Source organism: Colletotrichum scovillei (assembly GCF_011075155.1).
Source record: "Colletotrichum scovillei strain TJNH1 chromosome Unknown Contig00002, whole genome shotgun sequence".
Taxonomy (NCBI): domain Eukaryota; kingdom Fungi; phylum Ascomycota; class Sordariomycetes; order Glomerellales; family Glomerellaceae; genus Colletotrichum; species Colletotrichum scovillei.
Window position 1 is genome coordinate 2051598 of NW_023336260.1, and position 13656 is coordinate 2065253.

At 51.9% G+C, this 13656-nt stretch overlaps 2 protein-coding genes across 2 annotated transcripts; both read left to right on the top strand.

Moving 5' to 3' along the window:
* The first annotated feature begins 1844 nt into the window (after positions 1 to 1844).
* Positions 1845 to 5597, top strand: HER10_EVM0001591 (uncharacterized protein). The gene is made up of 3 exons (XM_035471335.1): positions 1845 to 2976; positions 3063 to 3151; positions 3226 to 5597. Exons 1-3 carry the CDS (start codon positions 2871 to 2873, stop codon positions 3625 to 3627), a joined length of 597 nt encoding a protein of 198 aa, XP_035336912.1. The 5' UTR covers positions 1845 to 2870; the 3' UTR covers positions 3628 to 5597.
* A 388-nt stretch (positions 5598 to 5985) lies between these two features.
* Positions 5986 to 8437, top strand: HER10_EVM0002881 (CDP-alcohol phosphatidyltransferase). The gene is made up of 4 exons (XM_035472574.1): positions 5986 to 6419; positions 6592 to 6701; positions 6816 to 6941; positions 7016 to 8437. Exons 1-4 carry the CDS (start codon positions 6398 to 6400, stop codon positions 8057 to 8059), a joined length of 1302 nt encoding a protein of 433 aa, XP_035337005.1. The 5' UTR covers positions 5986 to 6397; the 3' UTR covers positions 8060 to 8437.
* Positions 8438 to 13656: the final 5219 nt, after the last annotated feature.

Consider the following 13656-nt stretch of genomic DNA (forward strand, 5'->3'; position numbering starts at 1 on the left):
CGCATTTTATGGAGAGCATCGAGACAGTTCCAGTGTTTTGCAACCTCGTAATCAACAATGGGTCTGGTCATCCGACCTGCAAAGTCGCACTCAAGTGGGAATTCGGCTGGTTCGTTCTCGAATACGGAAGGATACGGTCTCGAGTCTCGATTCTCGATGACTCCGTGTGTCCGTATCTACGAATATGCGCCACAGCTTCGAAGGAATAGCCGACAGGCAGAATAGACACGGATTCGTCGTCGTCGTCAGGATGTCTGACATATCGTGGGGATACGAACGAGCACAGGAATGTCTAGCTGACGCCGCTGACTGGATGAAATGCCTACCTACGCATGGGCAGCTTCCACAAGACCAGCAGAGGCCGGGGCTGGAATTGAGCCAGGCAAGCCTCAGAGGAGGATTGCTGTGGGATCAGCAAAGATATGGCGAATGGCGAAGGACGGACAGGCCGGGCCTTCCAATCTCAAACGGGTCCGGGGCTGCAAATTAACGAGCCAAAAGTCGATAGAAGCCGTCACCGCAACCTCGGCAAGGCTGCAAAGGCTCGCCTCTTGACACCTTGACTATTCCCTGCCATGTCTGCTCACTCTCAAGACCGGCATTTGAGAATACGCTGCGGATACAGAGGGGCAGAGGATACAGAGTATCGGACAGAATAATCAGACCGCTCGTTTCTTGCGGCAATGGTGGGAAAAGAGGCCTGGAGTTTGGAGTCGGGATGGGTGTTCAGTGGGTTCGCGCGGTGCAAAGTTGCAGTTTGTGGAGAGGAGATTCATCTCCGGGCAACAATGGACACCCGATCTCTTTAGCGGCACAAGTAAGGAGACGCTAACAATCGTTTTAGTGCCATCGGTGCTGCAGACAAAGTGCAGACTGCAGTGTTGCAGCGGCGGCGACGCAAAAAGCCAATTGCCCCGGGCCATGGAATGAATCCATGGATCCCTGCAGAGAGCGGCATGCTCCCACTGAACCCTTCCTCTGCTAAGCCTCAATATCCACCGAATAGAAACACAAGACCAAGACAGACCACGGGAGAGAGAGCCGCTACGAGAGTCACCCTCGAAGAAGCATTCACACACCAACCCGACCTTGCCACGGCCTATCAATCCTGCTTCCAACAATATTAAAGAGTCTACGGAGTGCAGATAGAGCGCTTCTGACTTGCCTAATTTTGAGGACGAGGCACCCTAGGGCTCCAGAGACATAACCACAAACAACCATACCTCCCTACCATTCAAGCGGGTCAACGGCAAGGGCGGCCAGAGACAGACATGCCAGACAGGTTGCGGGCCACAGCTCAAGCTGGGTTCCCCTCACGTTATCGATATTCGCCCATCAGCAACCCATGATTTCCGGTCAGACAAAAGTGGTGACTCTTGGTTCTGGAGATGGTGGCCTGTGGAGAGGCGCGCTGCCCTCGACGTCGAACGCCTCGTACCATAGTGTACAGATGCATCACAGGTGCATGGTGGGAAAATACATTGAGAAGTGAGAAGAAATAAAAAAGTCAATGATTCTCCATCCGATCCCCAAGAGCAGGGGAAGGGTTCATCCTGTGATTGGGCATCAGGGGGGGTGATGGGATGCCGATGAACAGACCCCAAGCGAACCCTGGCCAATTTTTAGCTCCTTTTCTCGACCCTGGGACCTTTTCTCGAGAAACGGTATCTGTACGTACGGAGTACGGAGCACCACACCATCACGACCGCACAACCACCAGCAGGAAATACGCCGGGTGGCTGGCGTGGAGAACGTGCTAAACCCAATTCTGCCTGTTTTTCTTCTCGGTCCTCCTCGACAGTCAATCGGCTCCTCTCTATAGACTCCCATGCAAATGCCTGCCTGTGGATTATCGCAAGAGAGGACAGGACCCATGGAGTTGTACCTACGACCCCGGGCCTCCTTTATTTTGTGCCGTACGGAATACCACGGGTGCTTCAATGTGGATTTGCGAATAGAAGCTTCCCGACAAGGCCCTGGTCCGAACGAGCATACTACCACCTCGAATATGTGCTAGTCAACCTTAGTGCCCGCTTGGCAAAAGTCGTGCGTCCGGCTTGTCTGCTCCTTCTCGCCTTCCTCCCCACGGCTCTGTGCCCCGGGGCTTTTTTTGAATATGAACCATCAACTTCTCTGACGATTCTCATTCCGCTTCTCCTCTCTTCTCTCCTCTCCCTTTTCCACCTTTCACCTCCTGAATCCCTCCGCGTGTGTCTGTATCGTCTTGTCTCGGTCTGTCGTTACACAGTTGAATAACGTGTCTGCACATATATTTCACCCGAACCTCTTCATCCTCTCCCCCGAACTCTTCATATCTCAGTCGCTCCAGCATCGCCAGTTGCCTACTTTGTACACACGGCACAAAACAAACCGATTTTCCAGCCTCACTATCGCTACTAGTACCTTGTCGGTCAACCCAGTCCACTTTCGTCAGCAACGAACGGGCTCCATTTTATTATTAGTGCGTAAGTCAAAACCGCCCATTCCTCAACGCCTCGTTCATAGCTCTCGCCCCCTTTGCCCGCCTGCCCGCCCCAATCACCCTAAATTGGGCCAAAAAGCCATGTGTTGTTGGCCCGAATAGGCGTTGGACGAATCGCCCCCCTCCAGACCTTGGCCTGGCTTGGGGAGACTTTAGGAATGCAGCAAAAGGACTGCATAGGGACGAAAAGATGATGTCTATAAACATACACAAGACGGATTGCTGACCAGGAAACGCACTACAGTCGATATTAATATTTGAATCTTGTCAAATCTTCTTGGGAATCTTTTTCCCCTTCAACGACAACAATAACAACTTGCCCGTACATACACCCAAAAGGGATCTTTTTCGACACCGATTCAGCATATACGCATCCCAACAAATAACAATGCCTTCGTTCAAGAGCACCGTCTTCGCCGTTGCCGCGGCCTTTGTCGCCACGGCCCAGGCCGACTACTACGTCGAGCCCTCATCCGTTCCTCTGGCCACAAGAAGTACGAATTTTTGCTACCCATGTTCCCCCGGAAATACTTACCCGGTGGTTGGTGATTTGGCCAGTATGCTAATAGGAAACCTGCAGAGGCCTGGTGCGCCGACGAGAAGAACACATGCCCCATCATCTGCCAGCAGGTCGAGCCCCGGACGACCCTGGTGAACGACTGCGACCCTGTAAGGAGCAAACGCCGTCAGCAGCAAAAACATGAAGGATCCAAGCTGACCAGACCTCTTTTCCCCCCACACAGGAAACCCTCACCTACGGCTGCATCTGCGGCGACAAGAACCAGCCCAACATGACCGAGTACTCCCTCACCCTGCCCTACCACGTCTGCCAGGAGTACGGCAACCAGTGCGTCAAGGCCTGCGGCCTCGGCGCCAACCAGTGCGCGTCAAACTGCCGCCAGAACAACCCCTGCGGCGCCCAGAACCCTACCCGCCAGAACTCGACCTCCACCGCCGGCACGGCCACCGCCTCTGCGACGGCCTCCGAGACGAGCGGCGCCATCTACACCGGCCTCGGCGACTCCGGCTCCTCCTCCTCCGGCTCGTCGTCCGGCAGCGGCGCCGCGGCCCTGGAAATGGGTCGCAGCGCTGGCCTGGCTGTCCTCGTCGGTAGCTTGATTGGCGGCGCTGCTCTCTTGCTCTAAGTCAGCACGCTACCGATCTGCTTCGGGAGATGAAAGAAAACTAAGAAGAAAAGAGAGACGGAAGCAGGAAGAATGGTGGAGGAAGAAGCGTCGTTTATTGCCGTGTGTTCTGTCACGTCCGCTCTTTTGAATACCCTCTTGCACAAAGCTTTTTATCACATGCTCGGCGTTTATGGGCGAGTTGTTTTGAATCATGGGCCTCTGGATCAACCAAACAAATAATGTCTTTTTAATACTTTCGGGCAGAACACACACAGGCAATGGAGCGGGGATGATCTGGGTCGGGCAAATCTGTCTTTAGCGTTGTGCGTCATCTTTCGCGGGAGCAGAGCAGAGCAGTAGCAGAAGAAAGATTGAAAGAGAGAAAAAAGAATGGAATCAGAAGCGAAGAAGCAGTTGAGCTTCATGAACAAAGCAGGTCCCCTCGCTCGTCTTGAAATCTTGGCTTGTCATCCCATCATCCCAATGAACTAGTGTTGCCAGGCGTCTCCGTTGTACCGGCGAGCCGCCGATGAATCCGTCAGGTCTTATCTAATGGCTGAGCACGAGACCATCCGTCCCGTTCATCCCGTCTGAGGATCGTTCCCGTGATGTGGATTGTCCTAGATTGCAAGTAACATCAGATTAGCCTGCATAGACTACCATCGCTAGCAAGAGGCTCGGGACGGAGAATTGCGATGTGTGAGAGCCGTGGTAAAGGCAGCATCGGAATTTGCTGGTGTAACTGCATCGCGGGCACCAATGAGAGCCAGACAAACTTCAACACACATGTTCCGAAGACCTGTAAGCGGGCAGGCGGAATTATCGACAAGCCAGACAAGTCAAATAGGTGACCAGTAAGGCGTCGTCCAGGACTCCAGCCGGCCTGTGCCACATGCAAGTCTGATGCCGCCATACATACCGGAGCGGGGGTCACGGGGATCAGCATTCGGTAAGGTCAGCGCGAGCCAGGCCGGCCCCGATCTCGACGGCCTCGATCTGGGGCTGAGCTACGGCGTGCCAAAGGCTGGTCGAGGGGAAGACGAAGGAGGGTTACTCGCATGTCATCGTGCAGGAGCGTCTACCAGGCTTTTGCACAAGTAGAAAACCAACTGCCCAGTGAGATTCTTTGGGGGCCGACAACCAGACGATCTGACACCAAACCCAGTGAACATCGGCCGGTGCAAGCTCATATCCTGGCGGGGAAGGTTTATGTGGAGGTAGGCGGGCGGGCTCGGTGTGTTGGTGAGCAGGGCCCGGTGCTACCTTGCCGATGTGCACCGTAACTCTTTCTGGGGCAGCTCCAGAATCCAGAGTCCAGACGGAACGAAGGTTGGCTCTCACATGCTAATTACCGGTCAATGCGCGTATGATGTAGAGACTAAGGTAGGTAGAGTGGGTAGCATCGAGTCCTTGGGTTCCAATGTCCAGTGGTGGAACGGTCAAGTCTGCATCGGTTCGAGGTTTGGAGGCGAATTTAGGGCCGTCGGAGGAGCCCCCGGATGGTGAAATCAATGATATCGATCCAATGGTGGGCAAGGAAGGCGCGGTAAAAAGGCGGTAAACGCGAGGAGAATCCCTGTGTGAGCCGGCGTTGATTGGATGTTTTCTGTCTCGGGGCCTTGAGGAGCGAAGAAACAGGTGAGGAGCTTGGGGCGTTTGGGAGCTGGTGTGTTTTAATAGGGTCCTTTCTGAGATTTTTGTTGAACGCCGAGATGGGCGGGGCCGTATGAGCGTAAATCGGCCGCAGTGGTGCGGTCGTCGCAGTCCGTCAGACCTCTGATTTGTGCGTGTCGAGGATCAGATGGGCCCATGTGATTTCCTGCAGGGGAAATATGGCGAGAGGACGTGAATGTCTCGCAATTGGGGTGTGCTGTGGTTTCTGTTAGTACTGTGGACGTGGATTTTATGATGTAAGTGTCAAAGTGATGTAGTTGGCATTGAAAGCGGTGATGAATGATGATGGTAGAGGTGAAGTTGAATGCGTCTTGAGGTACGAGAATGGAAGGAGAAGACGAAGACCGAGGAGGGAAATCACGAGCTTCCTTTCCCGGTGGACTTCAACCTTGGTACCTACCTACCTTGGGTACGGAGTAAGGTACTTCCATTGGGAGTTGGGACTGGGACTGGGACTGGGACTTGGGGTACGTATCCGCCGACGTGGTTCTTCCTGCTGCGGCGGTGGGCTGGAGCCGCTGGATTGACGCACGTCGACGGCCGCGTACCTACGGCAAACTGAGCCTCCCTCCTTCCGCCCCTCGCCCCGGCCGCCCCAGGCCTCTGGACAAAGTTGAGGTGCATCTGATTTGTTCCCGAAAGAGAAGCTTGTGCCTGCGGTGCGTGCCATTTGCTGCTGGTCGCAACCGCAAATCCACTTCATCTGCCTGACCCCGGCCACTTGTTCACCCCTAATAAAAAAAGAATTAGAAAAAAAAGAGAGGCAGAGAGACACCTGGACGGGAGCCAACGGCACGGCCTGCCTTATGATGCGAACTCAATAAGGTACTTCCTTCCTTACCTTACCTACACACCTTCGATCCCAAGTCTGCACTGCACGTCAAACTTGCGGTGGAAGCCGAGCAATCCTCTCGTGGCTCCCGTCCTCCATTTACCTTTGGCCCTCTGCTTAATACCTCCTCCATCCCCTCCTTTCCCCACGGCCGTTGTTACATCCCACTCTCCTGCCTCTGGCATTCCTCCTCAACCTTCCCCCTCCATCTCCTTCCCCCCGCCGCAACCTGAGATTCTACATCGATTCGATTTTGTGTCTCTGACGCAATTCTTCACAGCCATGGGCGCCGCAACTTCAGACAGTAAGCACGAACCCTCTTCCCCCAGAGACTGACCTCGCCATATGCGCCAGGGCACCTGGATGGCCTCGGCGTCACCTTCAAAGTGCGCGCATACAATTGAGGGCGAGAAAGCTTGTCTGGGAGCTATGGTGGAACCTCATACGTGGACGACAGCTAACAATTCATCCTACAGGGACGGCTGCCGCCGAATGCATCTCGGATGATGCCCTCATCCACCTCAAGTCCTACAAGTACTCGGCCGTCGACAAGTCGCCCATCTCCAACTACATCCTCCGACCCTACGTGCGTAGCCTCTCCGACCATCTTTTCCCCTCCTACCCGCCGCTGCCCCGCGCCGTCCGAGCGGCCTCGACTCCAGCATTTCTCCAACATATTGCTAACCAAGCCTCATCGTAGTGGAATGCTGCCGTCGAGCTTCTGCCGCTATGGCTGGCACCGAACATGGTCACTCTGCTGGGCTTCTTCATGATCCTCGGAAACATTGGCCTCCTGGTCATTTTCATGCCTGACTTGGTAGGACCGGTAAGTCAAGCTCGAGTTCCCGGCCAAAGCCAGATCGCAGGTCTGGACAGCCCGGCTAATTCGCGTGTCGATAGGGCCCTTCATGGCTATACTACAGCTTCGCTTTCGGTCTCTTCATGTACCAGACGATGGACAACCTCGACGGCAAGCAAGCGCGACGCACCGGAACCTCGAGCGGACTTGGCGAGCTCTTCGACCACGGCATTGACTCCCTGAACTGCACCTTGGCCAGTCTTCTCGAGACTGCTGCCATGGGCCTCGGCACTTCCAAGTCTGGAGTCTTTACGGCCCTCGTCCCATGCCTGCCCATGTTCTTCTCGACTTGGGAGACATACCACACCCACACCCTCTACCTGGGCAGGATCAACGGTCCAACCGAAGGTATCCTGATCGCCTGCAGCGTCATGGTTGTCTCTGGAATTTACGGCCCTGGCATCTGGACCGAGCCCATCATCAACATCCTTGGCGACAAGGCCGAACAGCATCTCTATGGCTTCCACTACCTGCTGGGAGATTACTCGATTCGGGACATCTGGATTGCCATGATCGTCTTCTCGCTCTTCGCAACCCACATCCCCTTCTGCGTTCTCCACGTTATTCAGGCCCGTCGCTCGCGCGGTGAGCCCGTAGCCCCTGTCTTCCTCGAGTGGACGCCCATGACAGTGTACACCCTTGCTATTGGCGCCTGGGTCTACTCGCCGTACTCGGCCATCCGTAGCGATAACCACCTTGTTCTCTTCTGTGTCACCATGGCCTTTGTATTCGGCCGCTTGACTACGAAGATGATTCTCGCCCACCTCACGAAGCAGCCTTTCCCTTACTGGACTGTCATGCTTGTACCCCTTGTTGGTGGTGCCGCGCTTGCCAACCTTCCACGTCTGGGCCTCCCGGGCATCAGTGCCCAGACTGAGCTGTACTATCTTTACGGCTACTTCATCTTCTCGGCCGTCGTTTACTTCCGCTGGGCATACCTGGTCATCACGAGTATTTGCAACTTCCTTGGCATCAACGCTCTGACTATTCCCAAGGAGAAGCAGCTCGCGAACAAGCAAGCTATTGCTGCCGCCAAGGCACCGCCTCTGACCAACGGTCTGATGAACGGCATGAAGAAGGATTAAGCCAGGGTTCTTTCAGCAGCTCAACTTTGCAGGTCGTTTGGCTGGTCAAAGACTTTCACTACGACAATGAGCAAAGATGCCAGAGGTGAGAGGCGAGGGTTAGGGTCGATGTTGAGATGGAGTGAAATGACGGATTTCGAGTAAATGAATTATAGCAAGCCTGAATGCGGCTTTGATGGAAAGTCGCGCTTTTTTTGCATGGATGTCGGCGTTGCTGGAGGCTGATCCACTTTCAACATGGCATGCACTTCTTACCGGCGCTTTTTGGGTGAGCAAAGCCATGGAAATCGGCATGGCTCGATTGAGTTATAGGCACTTTTCTAGTACAAGGACTTATGCAGTCCGTTGCATAATATCAAATTCAACTTCAACTTCAACTTCAATGTCATCTATGCAATGGTTGGTTCTTCGATGGGTCATGTCTGAAAGTGATTCTGAACAGTCGAAACCTCCCTGTGATATATAACTCTGAGATGCGCACGTCTGAGCCGACTCACAGCCATATTTTGAGGTCAGGTAGATGTCATGGGCGGATTATCACTAGTATGACCTCAGTCGAAATCATAGTCTCATGATTAAAGTTGACTCAGACGACTTAGTTAAAAAAGCTAAGTCTAAGAAACAAAGAGTATTCTATTAGCTACAGCCCTCGCAGGTAGGTTACAGTAAATATGATTACATAGAGGCCTGAAAGACTTATTCTTTGTCGTAGGGACTTGCCTTCTTAATTCGATCGATTACGCAGACGTGTAGAGCGAATCACAGATCATGCTAATGTGAGAGGTTTGGCAAATTAGCTTGAGAGAAATGCTTTCAATCAGTGCCATCTTTTACTAAGTGCAAACTAACAACGGCTCCCGTAGCGTTCACGCTTCCATGGTAGTACCGTATTAAGCTGCGAACACGTCCGCTACGACTTAGGACGAACGATGAGGCCCGTGAATAGATGTGAATTCTTCTTTGTCATTATCTCTTTAGATGGATCACGGGACTGCTAGAGCGAGGGAGTCGGCAATAGGCCGAGATGATTATTACCTTCACTACAGCCTATCGATTGCTTTCTACCGTTATAGCCTAGTAGTCTCCCGCTTCTGCCACATGATTGCGTTAATACGGACATCTTTCCAGTACTTAGAATGCCTATAACAGTGTAGGGCATAGGGAGGTGAGTGTTCTCATGACTACATGTTTAAAAGGAGGGTTCGTAGGCACTAACTTGAGACATCAGACCGTTGATAAACGCGAGACTTAATTCCAGTTCGGTAATTACTGCGGCAGCCTCAATGGAGCCAAGGTAGACCTAGGTGTTATCTCATGCGTGCTGAGTAGCAAACTTCAAGGTAGTCATATCACTAATCGTTACGCTATGTAAGTAGTGCCGTATTAGACTGCGAATACATTCGTGATACAAATTCGTGATACAAATTCGTGAGCGTGAAAAGTGAACGTAAGTAATTATGGGTTATACTGGCTAGTCGAAAATGCTCAAATAATTCACAGTCTTGAAATAGCAAAGAAAATTATTCAAACGTTCAAATGCTGCCGGGTCGTTCTCAGGCCATGGTGGCATTAGATGCCGAACATCCAGAGGCCAAGACTCAACATGACCAGTGATGTTTTGCCGGAGACGCACCTGTCTCATCATGAGCGCGTATCAACGGTGGTAGGAGTTTTCCATGCATGCAATGTGGCGGATGGTAGGTGGCATTGAAATCATCAAATAGCAAGATTTAGTTAGTCAACGATGACCTGATGGTGTGAAGAGAAGATAATACGCGAATGAAGACCAGAATACTCGACTCTTGGTTGCTACTGTGCTATTCTTGAGTTCCCCCGTGGACAACTCTGCACGATGGCCTGCGGTGGGCCAGCAGCCGTAATTGGAACGGTAGTTTAGCTGCAGTCATCAAATACCACGACCCCAGAAAAGAACCCGCCTATCACTGCCAGATAAATCAAATGACATATTCATTACATCCAGAAGGAATTGTGGCTGCAGGATGAGCGCAGGTCTGGAGGCAGGCTGGGAGCCTTGCGCTGCTGCCCGTTAGTTCCCCCGAATTGGGTTATCTAGGACATCCCTCGAGGTATGTTTTTCAACCTTCTCTGCTCTCTCTTCTTCCAAATGTAACCAGTAAGTCGTTGAATCTTGCCTTATAATTCCAGCAACGATGGCTGAGTCTACAACAGACGGCCAGGCCAGCGGGGCCGATTGCTGTCTTGACTGCAAGTCAACGTCAAGGTCTCTCTCTGTATGCACCGAATGTAGCGACAGCCACTTCTGCGACGAGTGTTGGGATAAATGGCCGCTTCATGGTCCGAAGGCGCCTCGCAACGTGGTCCGTCCTCATGAGAAGTCCTTTCCACGTGTCATCCAACGACTCCGTCAGATACTGGAGCCGGAGAGAACAGACGAGAGCTACGAACAAGAACTACAAGCTGACAACGATACGACATGGTTTGGTGTGGGCCGAGACGATACTACGCAGACTACTTTTCAGGACTACGGTCGTTTTGCGACTTTGCTCAGCCAAAGCCAAGCCTCTATGGAAGAGGAATGCTACCCTCGACTAGTAGCCTTTGTCGGCCAGACAGGTGAGACTTCTTAGCTCAACGGCAAGAAAAATGCTAAAGGTTCGAAGGCGCAGGAAAGAGTACGTTAATTAAGATGTTGATCAATCGCACTGAAACCAATCAACAAAGCATTGAGCATGCCTCTCCAGTCACGGCTCGGCTTGATGACTTACCAACAACGGGCGATGTTCACCTCTACGCCGACCCAGCGTCATTCTATACTCAGAAACCGAAGCTTTATGCCGACTGCGAGGGCTTGAACGGTAGTGAACGCGTTCCGGAAGCGTTGCAACAAACACCTAGGGATCAGGGGGCGACCTATATTGCCAGTGAAGGTCGGAGACGTGCAGTATCGGTTTCGCGCTGTGTGAGAGTGTTGAAAAGGTCCGTTCATGGATGCCAGTGGGAAATCGCTTGGGCATCGAGTCCGGAGATGAAAATGCGAGAATATGCCGTGAAACACCTCTATCCACGTCTTCTCTACACGTTCTCTGACGTTGTGGTTTTCGTTGCACGAAGTCCAGGGTAAGTTATCTCCCGGTGGTCTTATTACTTCAACTAAGGAGTTTGCTAGGACTTTCGAGTCTACCATTGTCAAGAAGCTGCTATCATGGGGCGCAACCTCAGTAGACAAGTCTTTGAACCAACCAGCACTTCCACACGCCGTTATCGTGCTCAACGCGCTCAACGCAACCGGACTGGCTTCTGATGACGAGTGGGATGTCAGCACAGCCACTTCACGAGCCATGGAGAATATTCGTGAGGCCATCTCCCGAAACCCGCACTTGAGACAACATACCGAGGCAATGCGAGATACCGGCAGGAAGATTGAGACGACCCAAGACCTTCTAGAATGCTATTACGCTTCAGTCTCTGTCATCCGAATACCCAATGGACACCAGCCCAGACTTTTGGCTAGGCAAATTGAAAGGTTCCACGAACTACTCGAGCAGAAGTGTCTAGAATCGTTCGAATCGAAAAGCCGAGTACGTATGCTTGCCACTGCCGAACAACTGCAGACGTATCTCCACTCGGCCTTTAAACACTTCTCCCAGAACCTTAACCAGCCGTTCAACTTCATCAAGGAGGCTTTGAAGCATAGACCCATCCCTCAAAATTTCAGTGGCTATCTCGTTGATTTGGCTGATTTGATTAGCCGTCATTCTGTCATCGGTCTCTCCCCTGAAAGGGTCACCACAGCACAAATTCTCACGAGTATGACACCGATGATCGCTTCCTGCATCATGCTGGACATGGCGAGACAGAGGCTTCCGGGTACGTTCAGGTAGACTTCTCCTGCGACAAATTCTTGATACTTACGATACGTAGGTCAAGCCTCGGAGCTTCTCGATGATTTATACGTGAAATCCTTGCAGAATGCAATCGGCATATTTGTTGAAGATTACGTCCGTTGCAGCTACTTTGAACCTCAGCATGGTTACTGCTGTAATGTGAAGTCCGGTCACAATCCCAAAGGTCACCAGACCTCAGCAGGCAAGATTTTCCGAATAGGGGGTTACGTACCTGACGTCGATGTTACTCAGTTCAAAACTGAATGGATCGAACAAATACGTGAGAAACTTACGGATCTGGAGAAAGTGCTAAAAAGAAAGGTTCTTGAGGCAAACAACAGTCTCCTTGGAAGACAATCTGAAGATTTAGTCGCAGCCAGGGTCCACCAAGAGCAAGTGAAATCCTTCTTTTCTACTCCAGAGAGCTTCAGAAATTTCGTCAGCCACTCGACATGTTTCTGTTGTCTGAGGGAGATTCCCGAACACCCCTTGCCTTGCGGGCATGTCTTGTGCTCCCCGTGCGTCAAGGCATACGCAGATCACGAATCAGAAATGTCCATGAAGATGACCAATTGTCCTCTCCACCCCAAGGATACCTTCCCAGGGAGTGGATGGACTATATGGAGCAAACCTCCTCTCGCTGGGGCTCGTGTCCTCAGCCTAGACGGGTAGGATATCAAACGGCGAAGTGCGATAACAGTGGCTGACTTCAAAATCCAGTGGTGGCGTGCGTGGTATCGTCGAGCTGCAAGTTCTCAAGGCAATCGAAAGCAAGCTAGGGGCTGGGCTTCCGATCTGTCTCTTTTTTGACCTCATTGTTGGAACCAGGTTAGTTGAAATCAGATAAAGAATGACAACGCGATTGTCTAATAATTTCACAGTACGGGAGGCATCATTGCCCTTGGATTGGGAGTCAACAACTGGTCTGTGGGCACCTGTATTGATGTTTTCAAGCAGCTCTGCAAACAGGCGTTTGTTCCTCGAGAGTTCATTGGGGTGCCCATTCTCGGACCTCTTAGTGTCGCAAATCACGGAAGCATGTACAAAACAAAACCACTCGAAGAATTGCTCAAAAGCCAATTCCAAGAGGATAGACTCTTGTTCGGGAGAAACGACGCCCGCGATTTGATGACTACGAAAGTTGCCGTCACATCGACAACATCAGTCAATCAACACCCAGTCATTATCGCAAATTATAGAAGACCAGAGGGAAAAGGACATGGACACAGTAAGGCCGATTATCATGTATACTTATTATACGTGAAGCCTGCATCACTGACCTGAATAGACTGTCGGTTTTTGAGATCAAATAGGCCGGAGCAAGAGTTCAAGGTCTGGGAAGCGTGAGTGATCCATCATGGAGTCGCATAGTAATCTTGATGTGATTCTAACGAGAAATGTGCATAGAGCTCGAGCAACTTCCGCGGCCCCTCCCTACTTCGAGACATTTCCACGCCCCAAAACCAATGATACCTACATCGATGGGGCTTTGTATCACAACTGTCCTGTTTCAGTCGCACATCATGAAAGAATAATGATCTGGCCCGACACTGCGGACCATGGACCAGATATACTGCTGACAATTGGAACGGGATTGAAGACGCCCGCCGAGCTGACCGCCGATAACTTGAGCCCACATGATTTAGCCAAGAAGGGCCCGCGCAAATGGATATCTAAGATCATGGAGTTCGGTGCTATACTCTTTGATCGGGTCGATCAAATCCTAGATGG

Bases quoted from the DNA above. Each gene is read 5' to 3' on its own strand.
- HER10_EVM0001591 (XM_035471335.1), top strand. From the start codon at position 2,871: ATGCCTTCGTTCAAGAGCACCGTCTTCGCCGTTGCCGCGGCCTTTGTC. The intron at 2,977-3,062 runs GTACGAATTTTT...GGAAACCTGCAG, and splicing joins CGTTCCTCTGGCCACAAGAA to AGGCCTGGTGCGCCGACGAG. The intron at 3,152-3,225 runs GTAAGGAGCAAA...CCCCCCACACAG, and splicing joins TGGTGAACGACTGCGACCCT to GAAACCCTCACCTACGGCTG.
- HER10_EVM0002881 (XM_035472574.1), top strand. From the start codon at position 6,398: ATGGGCGCCGCAACTTCAGACA. The intron at 6,420-6,591 runs GTAAGCACGAAC...TTCATCCTACAG, and splicing joins GGGCGCCGCAACTTCAGACA to GGACGGCTGCCGCCGAATGC. The intron at 6,942-7,015 runs GTAAGTCAAGCT...GCGTGTCGATAG, and splicing joins TGCCTGACTTGGTAGGACCG to GGCCCTTCATGGCTATACTA.